The sequence below is a fragment of the Pelodiscus sinensis genome, chromosome 24 (assembly GCF_052426305.1).
Source record: "Pelodiscus sinensis isolate ZL-2025 chromosome 24, ASM5242630v1, whole genome shotgun sequence".
Taxonomy (NCBI): domain Eukaryota; kingdom Metazoa; phylum Chordata; order Testudines; family Trionychidae; genus Pelodiscus; species Pelodiscus sinensis.
The window spans coordinates 22225127-22239057 of record NC_143075.1 but is presented as its reverse complement, the minus strand read 5'-3'; the positions used below and the strand labels follow the sequence as shown (position 1 = coordinate 22239057).

General features: G+C 71.4%; 1 protein-coding gene across 19 annotated transcripts in view; it reads right to left on the bottom strand.

Annotated features, from left to right (window-relative positions):
- Positions 1-13931, bottom strand: part of HSPG2 (heparan sulfate proteoglycan 2) — a 141723-nt gene that overhangs the window by 19824 nt on the left and 107968 nt on the right. For 13 of the 19 annotated variants that reach the window (XM_089773103.1, XM_089773102.1, XM_089773104.1 and 10 more), the window contains 17 exons: positions 13549-13684; positions 12725-12876; positions 12342-12480; positions 11716-11855; positions 11060-11198; positions 10330-10481; positions 9651-9789; positions 8415-8566; positions 8024-8150; positions 7565-7716; positions 4996-5134; positions 3680-3831; positions 3255-3393; positions 2886-3029; positions 1646-1780; positions 960-1141; positions 356-548 (listed from right to left, as the gene is read on the bottom strand). In XM_089773103.1, coding sequence (XP_089629229.1) covers positions 356-548; positions 960-1141; positions 1646-1780; positions 2886-3029; positions 3255-3393; positions 3680-3831; positions 4996-5134; positions 7565-7716; positions 8024-8150; positions 8415-8566; positions 9651-9789; positions 10330-10481; positions 11060-11198; positions 11716-11855; positions 12342-12480; positions 12725-12876; positions 13549-13684 — 2512 coding nt within the window. Of the gene's footprint in view, positions 1-355; positions 549-959; positions 1142-1645; positions 1781-2885; positions 3030-3254; positions 3394-3679; positions 3832-4995; positions 5135-5924; positions 6077-6536; positions 6673-6856; positions 7011-7152; positions 7299-7564; positions 7717-8023; positions 8151-8414; positions 8567-9650; positions 9790-10329; positions 10482-11059; positions 11199-11715; positions 11856-12341; positions 12481-12724; positions 12877-13548; positions 13685-13931 lie in introns of all 19 variants that reach the window. The other 6 variants (XM_089773121.1, XM_089773119.1, XM_089773120.1 and 3 more) reach the window with 4 other exon arrangements.

The window sequence follows — 13931 nt, the reverse complement described above, 5'->3', positions numbered from 1 at the left end:
TTTTCTTCACACGGCGCATCGTCAACCTGTGGAACTCCTTGCCTGAGGAGGTTGTGAGGACCAGGACTGTAACAGGGCTCATGAAAGAGCTGGAGGTTAGGTCCAGCAATGGCTACTAGGGACAGTGTCCCTGGCCTCTGTCTGTCAGGGCTGATAATGGGCGACGGGACGGATCCCTTGATGGTTCCCTCCTGCGGTTCAGTCCCTCTGGGCCCTGGCCCGTGGGCACAGGACACTGGGCTGGATGGACCTTTGCTCTGGCCAGGTCTGGCCGTTCTTAGGTTCCCCATCCCTGCGTGGGGCTCGGGCTGCTGCCCCGCTCTGCCCGAGGCCAGCGGCCATGCCTGGCAGGTACCTGTGGCAGAGCACCGGAGGGTGGCGGTTTCTCCAGCTCTCACTGTCAGCGTCGGTTTCACGGTGACCTCAGGGGCGCCGGGCTTTCTGTGGGCGGCTTCCACGCTCACCTCCACCTGGACCTGCGCGGAGCCGACGGCGTTCTGGGCCAGGCAGACGTAGGTGCCGGCGTCCTCGGGCGCGGCTGCCGAGATCTGGGGGCAGAGACACGGCTTGGGGCAGCCCGAGGGTGGTGACGGAGCCACAGCCCCTCTCGTCTCCCCGGGGCTGAGCCCCAGGGCCTACGTTGGCACCACGAGGGCGCCCAGCACCGCGCACGCAGCCTGCCGGAGAGCCCCACCGCACCGCAGGCAGCCGCCGCTCCCGCGCCCACCAGGCCGGGGCAGGATTGAGGGGCACTGAGTGGGGCCAGGCGGGAGCCAGAGAGAACCCCGGGGCTGGCTGGGCCTGCAGCTGCGGGCCCGTCCCGTCCCCATGCGATCCAGGCCGACGGCGCAGTCGAGCGGGGAGGCCAGGGCGGGCACCTCAGGGACTGGCAGAGGCGGCTCCCTCCGCCCCCTGGCGCCGCCGTGGGTGGATCCGGCCCCACGCCAAGCCCAGCTCACCCGCAGCACCGCTTGACTCTCCAGGGGCAGCAAGGTCTGGTGCTCGATCTTCTGCCGCGCGCCCACGCGGCTCCAGCGAACCAGCGGGCGAGGGTCGCCCATGCCGAGGCAATCCAGGCTGACGGACTTGCCCTCCGTCACCACCACGGGGCCCTTGGGCATCACCGACACGGTGGGCGAGCCTGGGAGGGGACGGGGGGTAAGAGCACAAGCGCCCAGGCAGAGCTGCCTGAGATCGGCAGGGAGCAGCGGGGAGGCCCCCGGCAGACAGCAGGAGCAGGAGCCTTCTTGGAGCGGCTGGGCAGGGGGGAGCCCACAGGGGTGGCCAGCACCCAGCGCCGTGTGCTCGCCGGTCCGGGGGCTTTGGGATAGCCGGGCATCGGGGGGGGGGGGTGACAAAGTCATGAAATCCGGGCTGGGAGGTTGGGGGGATTAAACCTGCCCTTCCCCAGCCCCCCAATGGGCTCCCCAGCTTCTTCAGGGACAGCCCAGGCTCTGCTGGCTCCAGGGCAAGAGGCCAGGGGTGGCCCGAGCGCACCTGCACCCTCCCTTCCAGAGCGGGGCCCTTGCCCCAGGGCAGCAGCTGGGGGTGGCCCCCGCCGCGGGGGCAGGGCAGCGAGGTGGCCGGTGGGACACAATGACCCTGCGGGTGCTGGGCACCGTCCCCCCTGCTCACGGCCTCTCACCTTGCACCATGAGGTTCACCACGCTGTTGGCCACCCCGTAGCGGTTGGAGGCCACGCAGCGATAGGCCCCCTGGTTGCTGGGCCGCGCCCGGGTGATGGCGATCACGGAGCCGTTGGGGCTGATCTTCACATTGTCTGTGGGGCACAGACAGCTCAGCTTAGCGCCCCCTGCTGGGAGTGCAAGGCCCAGTGCGCCACCCCCGACACGCCCACAGCGCCCCCTGCTGGGAGTGCAAAGCCCAGCGCGCCACCCCCTGACACGCCCACAGCGCCCCCTGCTGGGAGTGCAAAGCCCAGCGCGCCACCCCCTGACACGCCCACAGCGCCCCCTGCTGGGAGTGCAAAGCCCAGCGCGCCACCCCCTGACACGCCCACAGCGCCCCCTGCTGGGAGTGCAAAGCCCAGCGCGCCACCCCCTGACACGCCCACAGCGCCCCCTGCTGGGAGTGCAAAGCCCAGCGCGCCACCCCCTGACACGCCCACAGCGCCCCCTGCTGGGAGTGCAAAGCCCAGCGCGCCACCCCCTGACACGCCCACGGCGCCCCCTGCTGGGAGCACAAGGCCCAGCGCGCCACCCCGACACGCCCACAGCGCCCCCTGCTGGGAGCACAAGGCCCAGCGCGCCACCCCCTGACACGCCCACAGCGCCCCCTGCTGGGAGCACAAGGCCCAGCACGCCACCCCCTGACACGCCCACAGCGCCCCCTGCTGGGAGCACAAGGCCCAGCACGCCACCCCCTGACACACCCACAGCGCCCCCTGCCGGGAGCGCAAGGCCCAGCGCGCCACCCCCTGACGCCCACAGCGCCCCCTGCTGGGAGCGCAAGGCCCAGCGCGCCACCCCCTGACACGCCCACAGCGCCCCCTGCTGGGAGTGGCCAGGGCCAGAGCAGCTGGGAGCCCCTACAGCAGCTCCTCTTTGCACAGGTTGGGCTGAGCCGCCCCCAGGCTGTTTGCTCTCACTCTCATGGGAGCCCAGGAGCCAGGCCCCTGACTGGAGCAGGGAGCTGGTAGCCCTGGCCCAGGAGAATGGGGGCTGCTTCCCTCCTGCCCCGATCTGCAGCGCTCCAGGCCCCCCGGAAGCAGCACGGTGCAGTGGAGAGGGACAGGAGACCAGGGGCTGTGGGGTCGGGGAGCAGGCCTGGTGCTCATGGGAGCTGGGGAGAAGGGGAGGCGGGGAGAGGGCCAGGGGGGTACTGGGCCCAGGGCTATCAGATGGGCGAGGGGCCCTGGGCACTACCTTGCAGCTGCTGCTTTGGCGCCATCTTCCAGGTGATGTTGATGGGCCGGGCGCCGTCGTGCACGCGGCACCTGAAGGCGGCGTCCTCGCCCTGGCGCACGGCGGTGCTGTGCGGCTCGATGGAGATGATGGGGCTCTGCAGACCTGCCAGGTGGGGAAGGGCAGCGGGTGAAGCCACAGGGGCAGGAGCCCAGGGAGCCAGTGGCTGGGGCTCTCTCTGACCCGGGGCCACGGCATCGGCCAGGGCTGGCTGCCGGGAGAGCGAGAGCGGCTGCACCGTGGCCCGTGGAGTCACCGCGCCTGCCGAGAGCCGGTCTGGGTCCGGGGGCCCGGGGCACGGCACTGGCCCAGGCGGCCAGGCAGACTTACGGTAGGAGGAGCTGGTGCCGGGGGAGACGCTCACAGTGACGGAGGCCTCGCGGGGGCCGGCGCCGGTGCTGACGCGGCAGATGTACTCCCCCGAGTCGGCCGCCGAGACCTGAACCAGCCGCAGGCGGGAGCCGGAGACCTGGCGGGGAACGGAGCCGGCGGTTGGCGAGAACGGGCCACAGCCTGGTCCCACTGCTGCCAGCCATGTGGGCCCCGACCCCAGGCAGCTCCCAGGCCAGGCCTGCCCCCCGCACCGGCTCAGCCCCGGGCCCTGCTCTGAGTGCTCCCTCCACCCTGGGCACTGGCTGCCAGGCCAGACAGATCCGGTCACCCCCCTGCCCCAGCTCTGTGGGGCTGAGGCAGCAGCTCCCTCCACCCCCCGGGACAGAGACAGAAAGTGCCCCATGGCTCCGGACTTCTCCTACCTGGTGGCCCTCCGGCAGGGCGCCCCCCTGCTTGTACCACGTGACCGAGGCGGGCGCCTGGCCCGCGACGAGGCAGCTCAGGTCCAGGGTCTGTCCCTCGGCGACGGAGGGGGAGGAGGACTCGATGCGGACGGGGGGCACCGCGCCCGAGGCTGGAGGAGGCCGGGGGGGGGGGGTCAGAGCTGGAGGAGATGCCCTCACACAGCGGAGGAGCTGGGGACAGAAACCACCTCCCAGAGCGGCTGGCCCCTCCCCACAGCTCCCTTGGCTGGGGCCCGTGTTGAGGCCTGGGGCAGGCAGCTTAGAAGAGCCGCAAGCAAGGGGCTTCCAGCCCCTCCCCTGGGAGCTGTCTGCAGCCTCCATCCCGCTGGCAGGTCACGTGTCCAGCCCCCGGAGCCCTGGCTCAGAAAGACCCGCAGCCCTGGGGCAGGCAGTGGGGTGCACCCCACAAGCAAGGGAGAGAGCGAGGCAGCCACGGCCCCTGCTCCGGGCTCCAGCGGGGCTCCCAGTCACGTGCCGGGGCGGGGTCCCTGCACCACCACATGAGAACGGAGTCCCCGGCTCTCGCGCCGTCCCCTCCACCCAGGCCCGCCGTCCCCTCCAGCCCCTGCGAGCTTTGCCGACGTCACTGCCACTGGCTCAGCCCCCGGGGCTGGTCGCGTTGGGGTTCCTCTGGTCCTGCAGCCCCGTAGCAGCAAGAACAGGCTCCACCAGCCAGCAGAATAGGGAGGGCTCATTGCGTCTCCCGGATACAGCCCGGCACAGATGTGACGTGTCTACAGGAGTCTGGGCCAGGACGCCTCAGACCCCTTGAGATGGGTCACTGGGCCCCTAGATTCCAGTCCCCTCCTTAGACTGGTTCCTGCATGATTCCAGCTCCAGACTGCTCCTTCCCCCAACACTCGCTTTCTCTCACTGCCCTCAACCGGTCAGACCGGTTGGGTCTTAGGCAACCCACCTGCTGGGCCGTGCTCCGGACACCGGCCAGTAGGGGTCACCTACAGCCCACAGCCCAAGCATAGCGACCAGCAAGGTACTGACACTACATCACACCAGGCCCTTCTGAAAGTGGGGAAACTGAGGCTTGCCCAAGGGCCATGTCGCTAATCTGTGGCAGAGGCAGGATTCAAGCCCGTGCATGCCTGGCTCCGAATGCCCCAGCGGACAGACACGGCTGCGCGGGGGCAGGGGCTGGACAGGAGTTGGCCCGGGAGCTCCCTCGGCCCACCTGCCTGTAGCCAGCCTGGCAGGGTTTGGTCCCAGAGCAGCGGCTACCCCCGCCGGTCCCAGAGCACTGCCCAGCCCCGCAGACTCACGGTGGGATGGGCTGGCGCCGTCCTCGATGGTGACGACAAGAACGGCCTCGCGGGTGCCGGCGCCGGTGCTGACGCGGCAGACGTACTCGCCCGAGTCGGCCGCCGACACCCGGGGGATGCGCAGGCGGGAGCCGGAGACCTGGGGGGAGGGGCCGTGACAGAGATCGCGGGGCCAGAAGGGGCACCGGGATGGCAGCCAGGACAGCCCAGGGCCGGCGCCTGCCCCGGCAGAGCTCCCAGCGCCCGGGAGCCCCTGCTCAGCTGTCCCAGTGGTGTGACGCGCACCCCGTCCCCCTCACGGCCTGGCCCCAGCCCCCAGCCGCCGGGCCGGGCCAGGCCGAGGAGCCGGTACAAAGCCCTGGTTTCCGTGTCAATAGCTCCAGGCTGGGCCTGCTCCCCCCGCACCGTCCTGTCCCAAGCTCCCGGGATCTCGCTGCACTTCAGCCCTTTGTGGGCACCACAGCTGGCCCCAGAAGCGGCCCCCCCGGGCCACGCGCTGCGGTGAAATAGCCACGCTGCGCCCACGCGAGATCCCCCGCGGATGCCCCCAGGTCACACCCGCTCCGACGGCCCCTGGGCGCGCGGACAGCTGGTAATCCGCCACGACCCCCCGTCTGTGAGTCCCCGCTCCCCAGGGCTCCTGCCTCCTTTGGGACACGTTCCCCTGGAGCCGATTGTGGGCGCCCGTTTGCCACGTGACTCTGGGTCACTGGCCTGTCCTCACGGCTCAGCCTGCCCCGATCTGCAAACGGGGGGCTGCTGGGACCCCCGGGGTGGGGCACGGTGGCATCTGCTGCTTCCCTACGCTGCCCGGAGCCAGAGCGACTCAGTCGCTTGTCTCCTCACTCCCCAGAAGCCCCTCGCCGGCTCCCGGCCCGGGAGCTCCAGAGACCCCCTCCCAGCTCGGCCCAGCCCGGCGGCTGCCGTACCTGGTGGCTGGCGGGCAGGGCGCCCCCCCGCTTGTACCACGTGAACGAGGTGGGCACCTGGCCCGTGACGAGGCAGCTCAGGTCCAGGGTCTGCCCCTCGGCGAGGGAGGACGAGGAGGACTCGATGCGGACGGGGGGCACCGCGCCCGAGGCTGGAAGTCGACAGGAGGGTTACGCCGGGGGCACGAGCAAGGCAGGATCACTCCCCTCCCCAGGCAGCGCCCGGCTCCCACGGACTCCGCCCTCGCCCCAGGACGCAGCCAGCACAGCCTTCTCCGCGGCCCCTCCGCGTGCCGTGCCTCCCAGGCCCCAGGGACCCCGCCCCACGTGGCTAAGGCAGCCCTGGCTGGGCTCTGGGTCCTCCCACAATGCACTGGGTTAGCAAGCAGGATCCCAACAGCAGCCCTGGCCCCGCCCCACCACACCGGGGTCTCAGACCCCCCCGGGCACCAGGCCTGGCCACCCCCAGGTGCCCGGATCCTGAGCCCATCTCAGCAGAGGTCTCCATGGCGATGGGCAGGGTGCAATCGGGGCCCCCAGTGCGCCCCCAGGAGTCTCCTCCCCTAGCACTGAGACCCAAGCACCCCAGCCCTGCCCCCCGCCCAGACGTACGGTAGGAGCCGGCGCTGCGGGGGATGGTGACGATGACGGAGGTCTCCTGGGGGCCAGTGCCGGTGCTGACGCGGCAGACGTACTCGCCCGAGTCGGCCGCCGAGACCTGGGGGATGCGGAGGCGGGAGCCGGAGACCTGCGGGGGAGAGGACAGAGCGGGGGCAGGGGCTGAGGGGGGCAGCGCAGGCCAGGCGGGGGGCTGGGCTCCTTGGGATAGCCAGGCCTGCCTGCAGGAAAAGCCCTGCGAAGGCTGGCACGGGCAGACCCCAGCCCCTGGAGACACCTTGGCCTTTCAATTCCCGGCCGCCGTGAGCTGGTACCTGGCTACTGGCCGGCAGGGCGCCCCCCCGCCGGGACCATGTGACGCGGGGCTGCGCCTGGCCGGCGACCATGCAGTTCAGGTCCAAGGTGTGTCCCTCGGCGATGGAGGCGGAGGAGGTCTCGATCCTCACCGGGGGGTGACGCCCAGAGCTGGGAGAGGCCGGGGAGCAGAGCTCAGCCATGGCCAAGGACTCGGCTGCCCTGCCGAGCCAGGATCAGCCCAGGCCGGGACAGCGGGCAGCTCCCGGCCCAGCGCCCCACCCCGCCCCGCCCCGCCCCACGGCCCCGCCCAGACTCACAGTAGGAGGAGGAGCCGGCGCTGCCCTGGATGGTGACGATGAGCGAGGTCTCCTGGGGGCCGGCGCTGGTGCTGACACGGCAGACGTACTCGCCCGAGTCGGCCGCCGACACCTGGGGGATGCGCAGGCGGGAGCCGGAGACCTGGCGGGCGGCGCAGAGAAAGGGGCCATGAGCCAAGGGAGCGCACGGGGGCCGGCGTGGCCAGGGGGCCCTTCCCTCCCTTGCACCCTTCGGCCCTGGGACACCCCGCCCCCTTCCCCAGGCTCGGGCTGTGTGGTGGGCCTGGCTGGTTTCTGGGGCTCTCCTGGCTCCCGTCTTCTCATGGTACGGCCAGCCCCCGTCGCCGCCCCCGCTGCCCCAGTCGGAGGAGACTAGACCCCTCCCTGCCTGGCCCCCGGGTTGCCTACCTGGTGCCTGGCCGGCAGGGTGCCCCCGCGCTTGTGCCACATGACGCGGGGCTGCGCCTGGCCCGCCACGAGGCAGTTCAGCTCCAGGGTCTGTCCCTCGGGGAAGGAGGACGAGGAGGACTCGATGCTCACTGGCGGGGTGACGCCGGTGGCTGGGGGGGTCAAGGCAGAAGTTGAACTGGAGGCTCCCTCTCCATCCCAGGGTGGCTGAGCAGAGCCGGGGGGCAGTTTGCCCAGGGCAGGGGCCGGCCCTGCCCCACAGCGAGCTCCTGAGGCTCTGGCCTATTCAGGATCCAGCCGGCTCTGCAGGGGCCTGGGCCAGAGCCACCCCTCAGGCTGAGCCCCCCCGGGGGGCAGAGAGCTCCCCTTGGCCCGCCGTGTCGGAGGGGGCTCAGGGCTGCCCCCGGGCGCGTCCCTCGGGAGAAGGGGAACACGGGGCCCTGCGTGGCTCAGACTCACGGTAGGGGAGGCTGCTGCTCTGCTGGATGGAGACGATGCCAGAGGCCTCCATGGTGCCGGCGCGGCAGACGTACTCGCCCGAGTCGGCTGCCGAGATCTGCAGCAGCCGCAGGCGGGAGCCGGAGACCTGGGGGGAGGGGTCCCGAGAGCCCAGAGTCAGAGAGGGAGGCCAGGCCGGAGTCTTCTGCCCTCAGCTCCGGAGCATCTGCCCTGCATCACACAGCGCTGCTCCGCCTCTGACTGGCTCACCCTCCCAGCCAGCCCCTCTGCTGCCCGGGATCAGGCCTGTCCCACCAGGGCCCCTGACGAGCCAGCCCGGGCCCGGTGCCTCGTCACCCTCCATCTTCGGGCCCGGGCAGAACCTCCTGGCCTGCCCGGCTTGCTCCCCTACCTGGTGCCGGGCGGGCAGGGCGCCCCCGCGCTTGTACCAGGTGACCGCGGCCGGCGCCAGGCCTGTGACGAGGCAGCTCAGGTCCAGGGTCTGTCCCTCGGCGACGGCAGCTGACGGCGGCTCAATCCGAATCAGGGGGCTGATGTCCATGGCTGGAAGAGCCAAGGGGGGGAACAGCCAATTCCCAGGCGCTTCGCACCCCCCCCCCCCCCCGGTCACAGCCCAGCTAGGAACGGCCTGGCCATGTGGCTTCCCCAGCAGGAACCCCCACCCCTCTCTCCCTCCAAATCCCAAGGGGCGGCCCCCAAGCTGCAGGCAAGCAGGACGCTGCCCCCACCCCGGGGCCCATCACCCCACAGGCTCAGCCGGGGCTGCCTAGCGCCCATGCTCTGGGGCAGTGACATGGGAGTGGCCAGGCCGAGGAAACGGGAGCGATCCGCCGTGTGCCCATCTGGCTCTGTGGCGGCACCAGGTCCTGGTGGGGCCTCGAGCTCAGCGCCCCAGAACATTCCCTGGGACAGCAGCCCACAGGAGCCCTTCCCACAGGAGCCACCACCGCAGGGCCGGGGGGCAGCGCTACCCATCGTCCCGGTTTCCAGCAGGAGCTGCTCAGGCCCCGTTGGGCTGGGCACAGCACAGACAGTGACAGCGCCTGCTCTGAAGAGCTAATCAGAGAAAGGGGAAACTGAGGCACGGGACCATTAGCAAGTGAGGGGCAGAGGTGGGCACGGGACCCAGATCCCCCGTGGCGCAGTGGGGGGGGGGCTGTCGGCTCTGTGACCCGGGGTCCCCCTGCGCTGGGATGGGAGATTCCCACTGAGTCACCCACGTGTGTATTAACCCAGACCCCCAGGCTCAGCCTTCCAGGGGGAGACAAAGGGAGGGGGGCGGAGACCAGCACCTGGCGGGGGGATGGGGCTAGAAGAGAGTCAGTTTCTGTCTGGAATCATGGAGGAGGCAGCCTAAGCAAGGGGCTGGGATTTAGGGGCCCAGTCTTCCCCCTCTCAAGGGGGCTGAGGCATCCCAGGCCTGCCCTGGAGCCAGATTGCATCTGTGCTGGGCTGTGTCCTGGAGAAGCAACAAACTCCCTCTGTTCTACTGGCTGGGGGAGCCTGTCTGGGCCACTAGGGGGTGCAGGAGTCGGGGGACCCCGACGCGACGTCCCATCCCCGTCCAGTGTTCTGCCCGCTAGGCCAGGCTGCCCCTGGGATGCTAGGCCAGGCTGCCTGGACTCACAGTAGGACGGCCCGGCGCTGCTGACGATGGTGATGACGACGGAGGCTTCCTGGACCGTGGCGCCGGCGCTGACGCGGCAGACGTACTCGCCCGAGTCGGCGGCTGAGACCCGGGGGATGCGCAGGCGGGAGCCGGACACCTGGGGGGAAAGGAGCCGGGAGAAAGGGGCAAAGGCCCCGTCTGACATGCAGGCTCGGGGGAGGTCTCCTCAGGGACGACCCTCGGCCCCCAGGTAGCGGGAAGGCCCAACCCCAGCGGTTGCCACTCCCTGGGGAGCAGTGCATCGTGGGGGTTCGGCATGGGGTGTCCGTGTGACTACTGGGAGGGTGCTATGGGGCTGCCATGCTGGGGGGGGCGGGGCTGCTCCCGAGCCAGGCAAGTCTCCTGGCCTGTGGCCCGGGGACAGGACCTTCCCGCTGCCCTGCGCCCGAGGGGGCAGCAGCCAGGGTGCCAAGCGCAGCGAGGTGAGCGGTGACACCCGGGAGACCGGCAGGTTTATTTGGGCACCAGCTCTGGGGGTAAAGCCACTTGGCCAGCGGCAGGGCGCGGAAATCCCAGCCAGGGCACGACTGGGCTGCCCCTCGGCCAGGGCCCGGGGAGACAGACGAGAGGCCAGACGTCCCGGGCCCGTGTGCACCAAACGAGCCCCCAGACCCCCTGCGGCCTGTCTGGCGCCTACCTGGTGGCTGGCGGGCAGGGCGCCCCCCCGCTTGTACCACGTGACCGAGGCGGGCGCCTGGCCCGCGACGAGGCAGCTCAGGTCCAGGGTCTGCCCCTCGGCGAGGGAGGACGAGGAGGACTCGATGCGGACGGGGGGCTCCGCGCCCGAGGCTGGAGGAGGCCGGGGGGGCGGGAATTAGAGCTGGGGGGAGGTCCCCTCACACAGCAGAGGAGCTGGAGACGGACCACGTGCCGGAGCAGGTAACCCTCCCCCTGCCCCCCGGCTGGAGCAGAGGCCCCATCAGCAGAGCCCGCCGCTGGGCTCGGGGGAGCTCTGTGCCCCATGGCTGCCGGGCACGGGGCCCGGACACGGAGCCGCTGCCAATGCAGGCGTGGCAGGACGGAGCGGAGCCGGCCAGACCGGGAGCCTGAGGCAGGGAGGGGAGCAACGCGCGGCGCGCGAGGGCGGAGGTGGGGCTAGAACAGCCGTGCCTCGGCCCCCGGCAGCCCACAGACGGGCCCCCCTCGCCTCAGTGGCCTGCAGGGAGATTGGCCCCACGGCTGCGTGCCTGGGGACCAGGCACTGGGCCCCTGGCTTGGGCGGTGAGCCCCTTTCATGGCGACAGCCAGCCCAGGGGATTCCTTCCGCTCCTGGGAGATGAGACCCGCCTCAGCCCCGCGCCTCCCGCCGGGCCTCCCAGCTGCCCTGAACCCGAAGCCAGGGCTGGCCAGGCACTGCCCTCACTCACAGTAGGGCGAGCCGGGGATGCGGTAGATGGTGATGATGATGGAGGCCTCCTGGGTGCCGGTGCCGGCGCCGACGCGGCAGACGTACTCGCCCGAGTCGGCCGCCGAGACCCGGGCCAGCCGCAGGCGGGAGCCAGAGACCTGGCGGGAACGGGGCTTTGTGAGAGGAGGGAACGGAGGTGACCCCAGCCTGCGCCCCAGGCAGCCTCCCCCCCGAGCGTGGGGCAATGGACGGGCCGGGACGTCGGAGCACCCTCGCTTGCGGGGAAGGGCGCACGGCCTGTGAAAGGGTGGGCGCAGCGCCGCCGAGGCAGGGCCGGCCCAGCCCGAGGGAGCCCGACGGCCCGTCCAGCCGGGGACGCCCCACCCGTTAGCTCCAAGCGGCGCGGCGAGCCAGGCCGGCCCGGCCCAGTGGTGCTACAAGAGAGCGTGGCCTTTCCTCACACGGGCTGGGGAGCCGCTGGTTTGCCTTTCCTGGGGGGCTGGCCATCCCCACGCCATGATGCCACAGCTCCTGGGGCAGGGCTGGGGAGCAAGGTATTGTGGGTAAGCTGGGCAATGGGGCAGGGAGCCAGAGGCAGCGCCATGGAGTCGCTGATCCGCCCGGAATCCCCCGACACAGGCCCCCGCCCCAGCCTGGCCCCCCACGGCTCCCTACCTGGTGGCCCTCCGGCAGGGCGCCCCCCCGCTTGTACCAGGTGACCGTGGCGGGCGCCTGGCCGGCGACGAGGCAGTTCAGGTCCACGGTCTGTCCCTCGGCGACGGCGGAGGAGGAGGCCTCGATCTGGACGGGGGACGCTGGAAGGGCAGAGCGGGGGGTGGTGCCAAGGACACAGCTCCCCGAAAGCTGGGCTGGGGGAGGGGCCAGGACCCCCCAGCAATGGGTAAAGCCAGGGACGGGGGTGCCCAGCCGGCAGCATGGACCTCAGGGTGACACCCAGAGGAGAGGGCAGCCCAGGGTCGCACTTCACCTGCCAGTGAAGATCCACTTGGGGGGTCTCTTGCCCCCAGAGAGCAGCCCCAGTGCTGCCCAGTTGTGCCCGGAGAGGGTCCCTGCGGCCCGCGCTCTGCAGCCTGTGCTCGCCCTGGGCACGCAGCCAGGAGCCGGCCGGAGACACCGGTCCGCGGGAAGGCAAGGGGGCAGTGTCCGCAGGGGGCGAGGCAGGGTCTGGGAAGCACGTCCCCCAGGCCCGCATGGGAGGCCAGCGCAGCGCCCCCAGGGAGCCCCGGGGCCAGGGGAGCAAGCGCAGGGAGCCCCAGCCAGCTGGCACGGCTCAGACGTACCCTGGGGGGAGCCGGCCACGTGCTGGACAGTGACCGGGACAGAGGCCTCGCGGGTGCCGGCGCCGGTGCTGACGCGGCAGACGTACTCGCCCGAGTCAGCTGCCGAGACCTGGGGGATGCGCAGGCGGGAGCCGGAGACCTGGGGGGGAGAGGGAATGCAAGGGGGAAGAAACCAGCCCTGACGTAACCCTCAGCCCCCTTCCCCGCTGGAGATCCCAGGGACTCGCTGGGGCCCGGCCAGAGACCTGCCGGCCTCTCTTTCCTGCAGCCCGGTCTGGGACCGACAGCTGCCCGGGAGAAGGAAACGCCTCGGAGCCACACGCACGTGGCCAGGACCCAAGAGACTCCACACGGGGAGCCACGCCCATTTCCTTCAGCCGTACCTGGTGCCGGGCGGGCAGGGCTCCCTCCCGCTTGTACCACGTGACCGAGGCGGGCGCCTGGCCTGCGACGAGGCAGTTCAGGTCCAGGGTCTGTCCCTCGGCGACGGCGGAGGAGGAGGCCTCAATGCGGACGGGGGCCACCGCGTGCGAGGCTGGAGGAGCCGGGGGGGGAGGTACAGGTTAGCCACCAAGCCACGCCCAGCCGATTCGGGGCCACGGAAGGGCTGGCGCCTCGCCTGCTGGGGACACGGTGCAGCCCCCAGGCCCTCGTGCCCAAGGACAGGCCCCGCAGGCACAGAGCGGACGGGTCAGCCCGCCCACGGCAACGCTGCCTCTTGGGGACTCCTGCACCCCCAGGCCAAAGGCTGGAGACACCTGGCCTGTCCCAGGAGCCTTGCGGGGAACAGGTGGAGGGGTCAGGAGCTGCCCTCTGGCGCCAGCGCTGCTGGGATCCCAGGAGCCCGGCTCCCTCGAGCAGCCGCACCGGCCGTGCCACCCTCCGTCCCAGCCCCGGCACCCGAGCCAGGCAGCTCCACATCCTGATGCTGCCGGCCATGTGGGCTCAGCCCAGAGCGACTGCGGGCGAATCCCCAGCCCAGCTGGGCTGCTGCCAGGCTCCCCTGAAGGCCCCCCGGCTGGAATCAGAACCAGCGCTCAAGGGAGGCAGGGCTGCACACGGGCCGCTCTCCGGCCAGAGTCCGGGCTCAGGGCAGACCCCGGCTCCTGCTCCCCCCTCCCACCCCGGCTAAGGGGGCAGGCCTCCTGTGAAAGTCCTGGCAGCTGGAGGGAAGCGCTGGAGCTGAGGCAAGGGCCACGATCCCTACCTCGCAGCACCACCACCTCGAGGCGGGCCCGGCCCACGCCGGCGGGGCTCGTCCCGACGCACAGGTAGACCCCGCTGTCGGCGGGCGTGATGTCGGGGATCACCAGCGTGGCGATGTCGGCGCGCTCCGAGCGGGACTGCGGACACAGCGGGAGAGCGGTCAGGGCGGGGAGGCCCCGCTGGCGCGCCCAGACGACCGTGCTGCAGCCAGGTGGCCATGCAGGCTCCTGGTGGTTTGTCCGTGGTCCTGGCCACGGGGACGCCGGACTGCAGGCAGCCCCCTGGCAGCCCGTTTGCATGGCTGTCCGATAACGACGGTCTGTCCCACCCCCGCCCCGCCAGGGGAGATCCCACACGCACAGGGACACTCCTGGGAGCCACGGC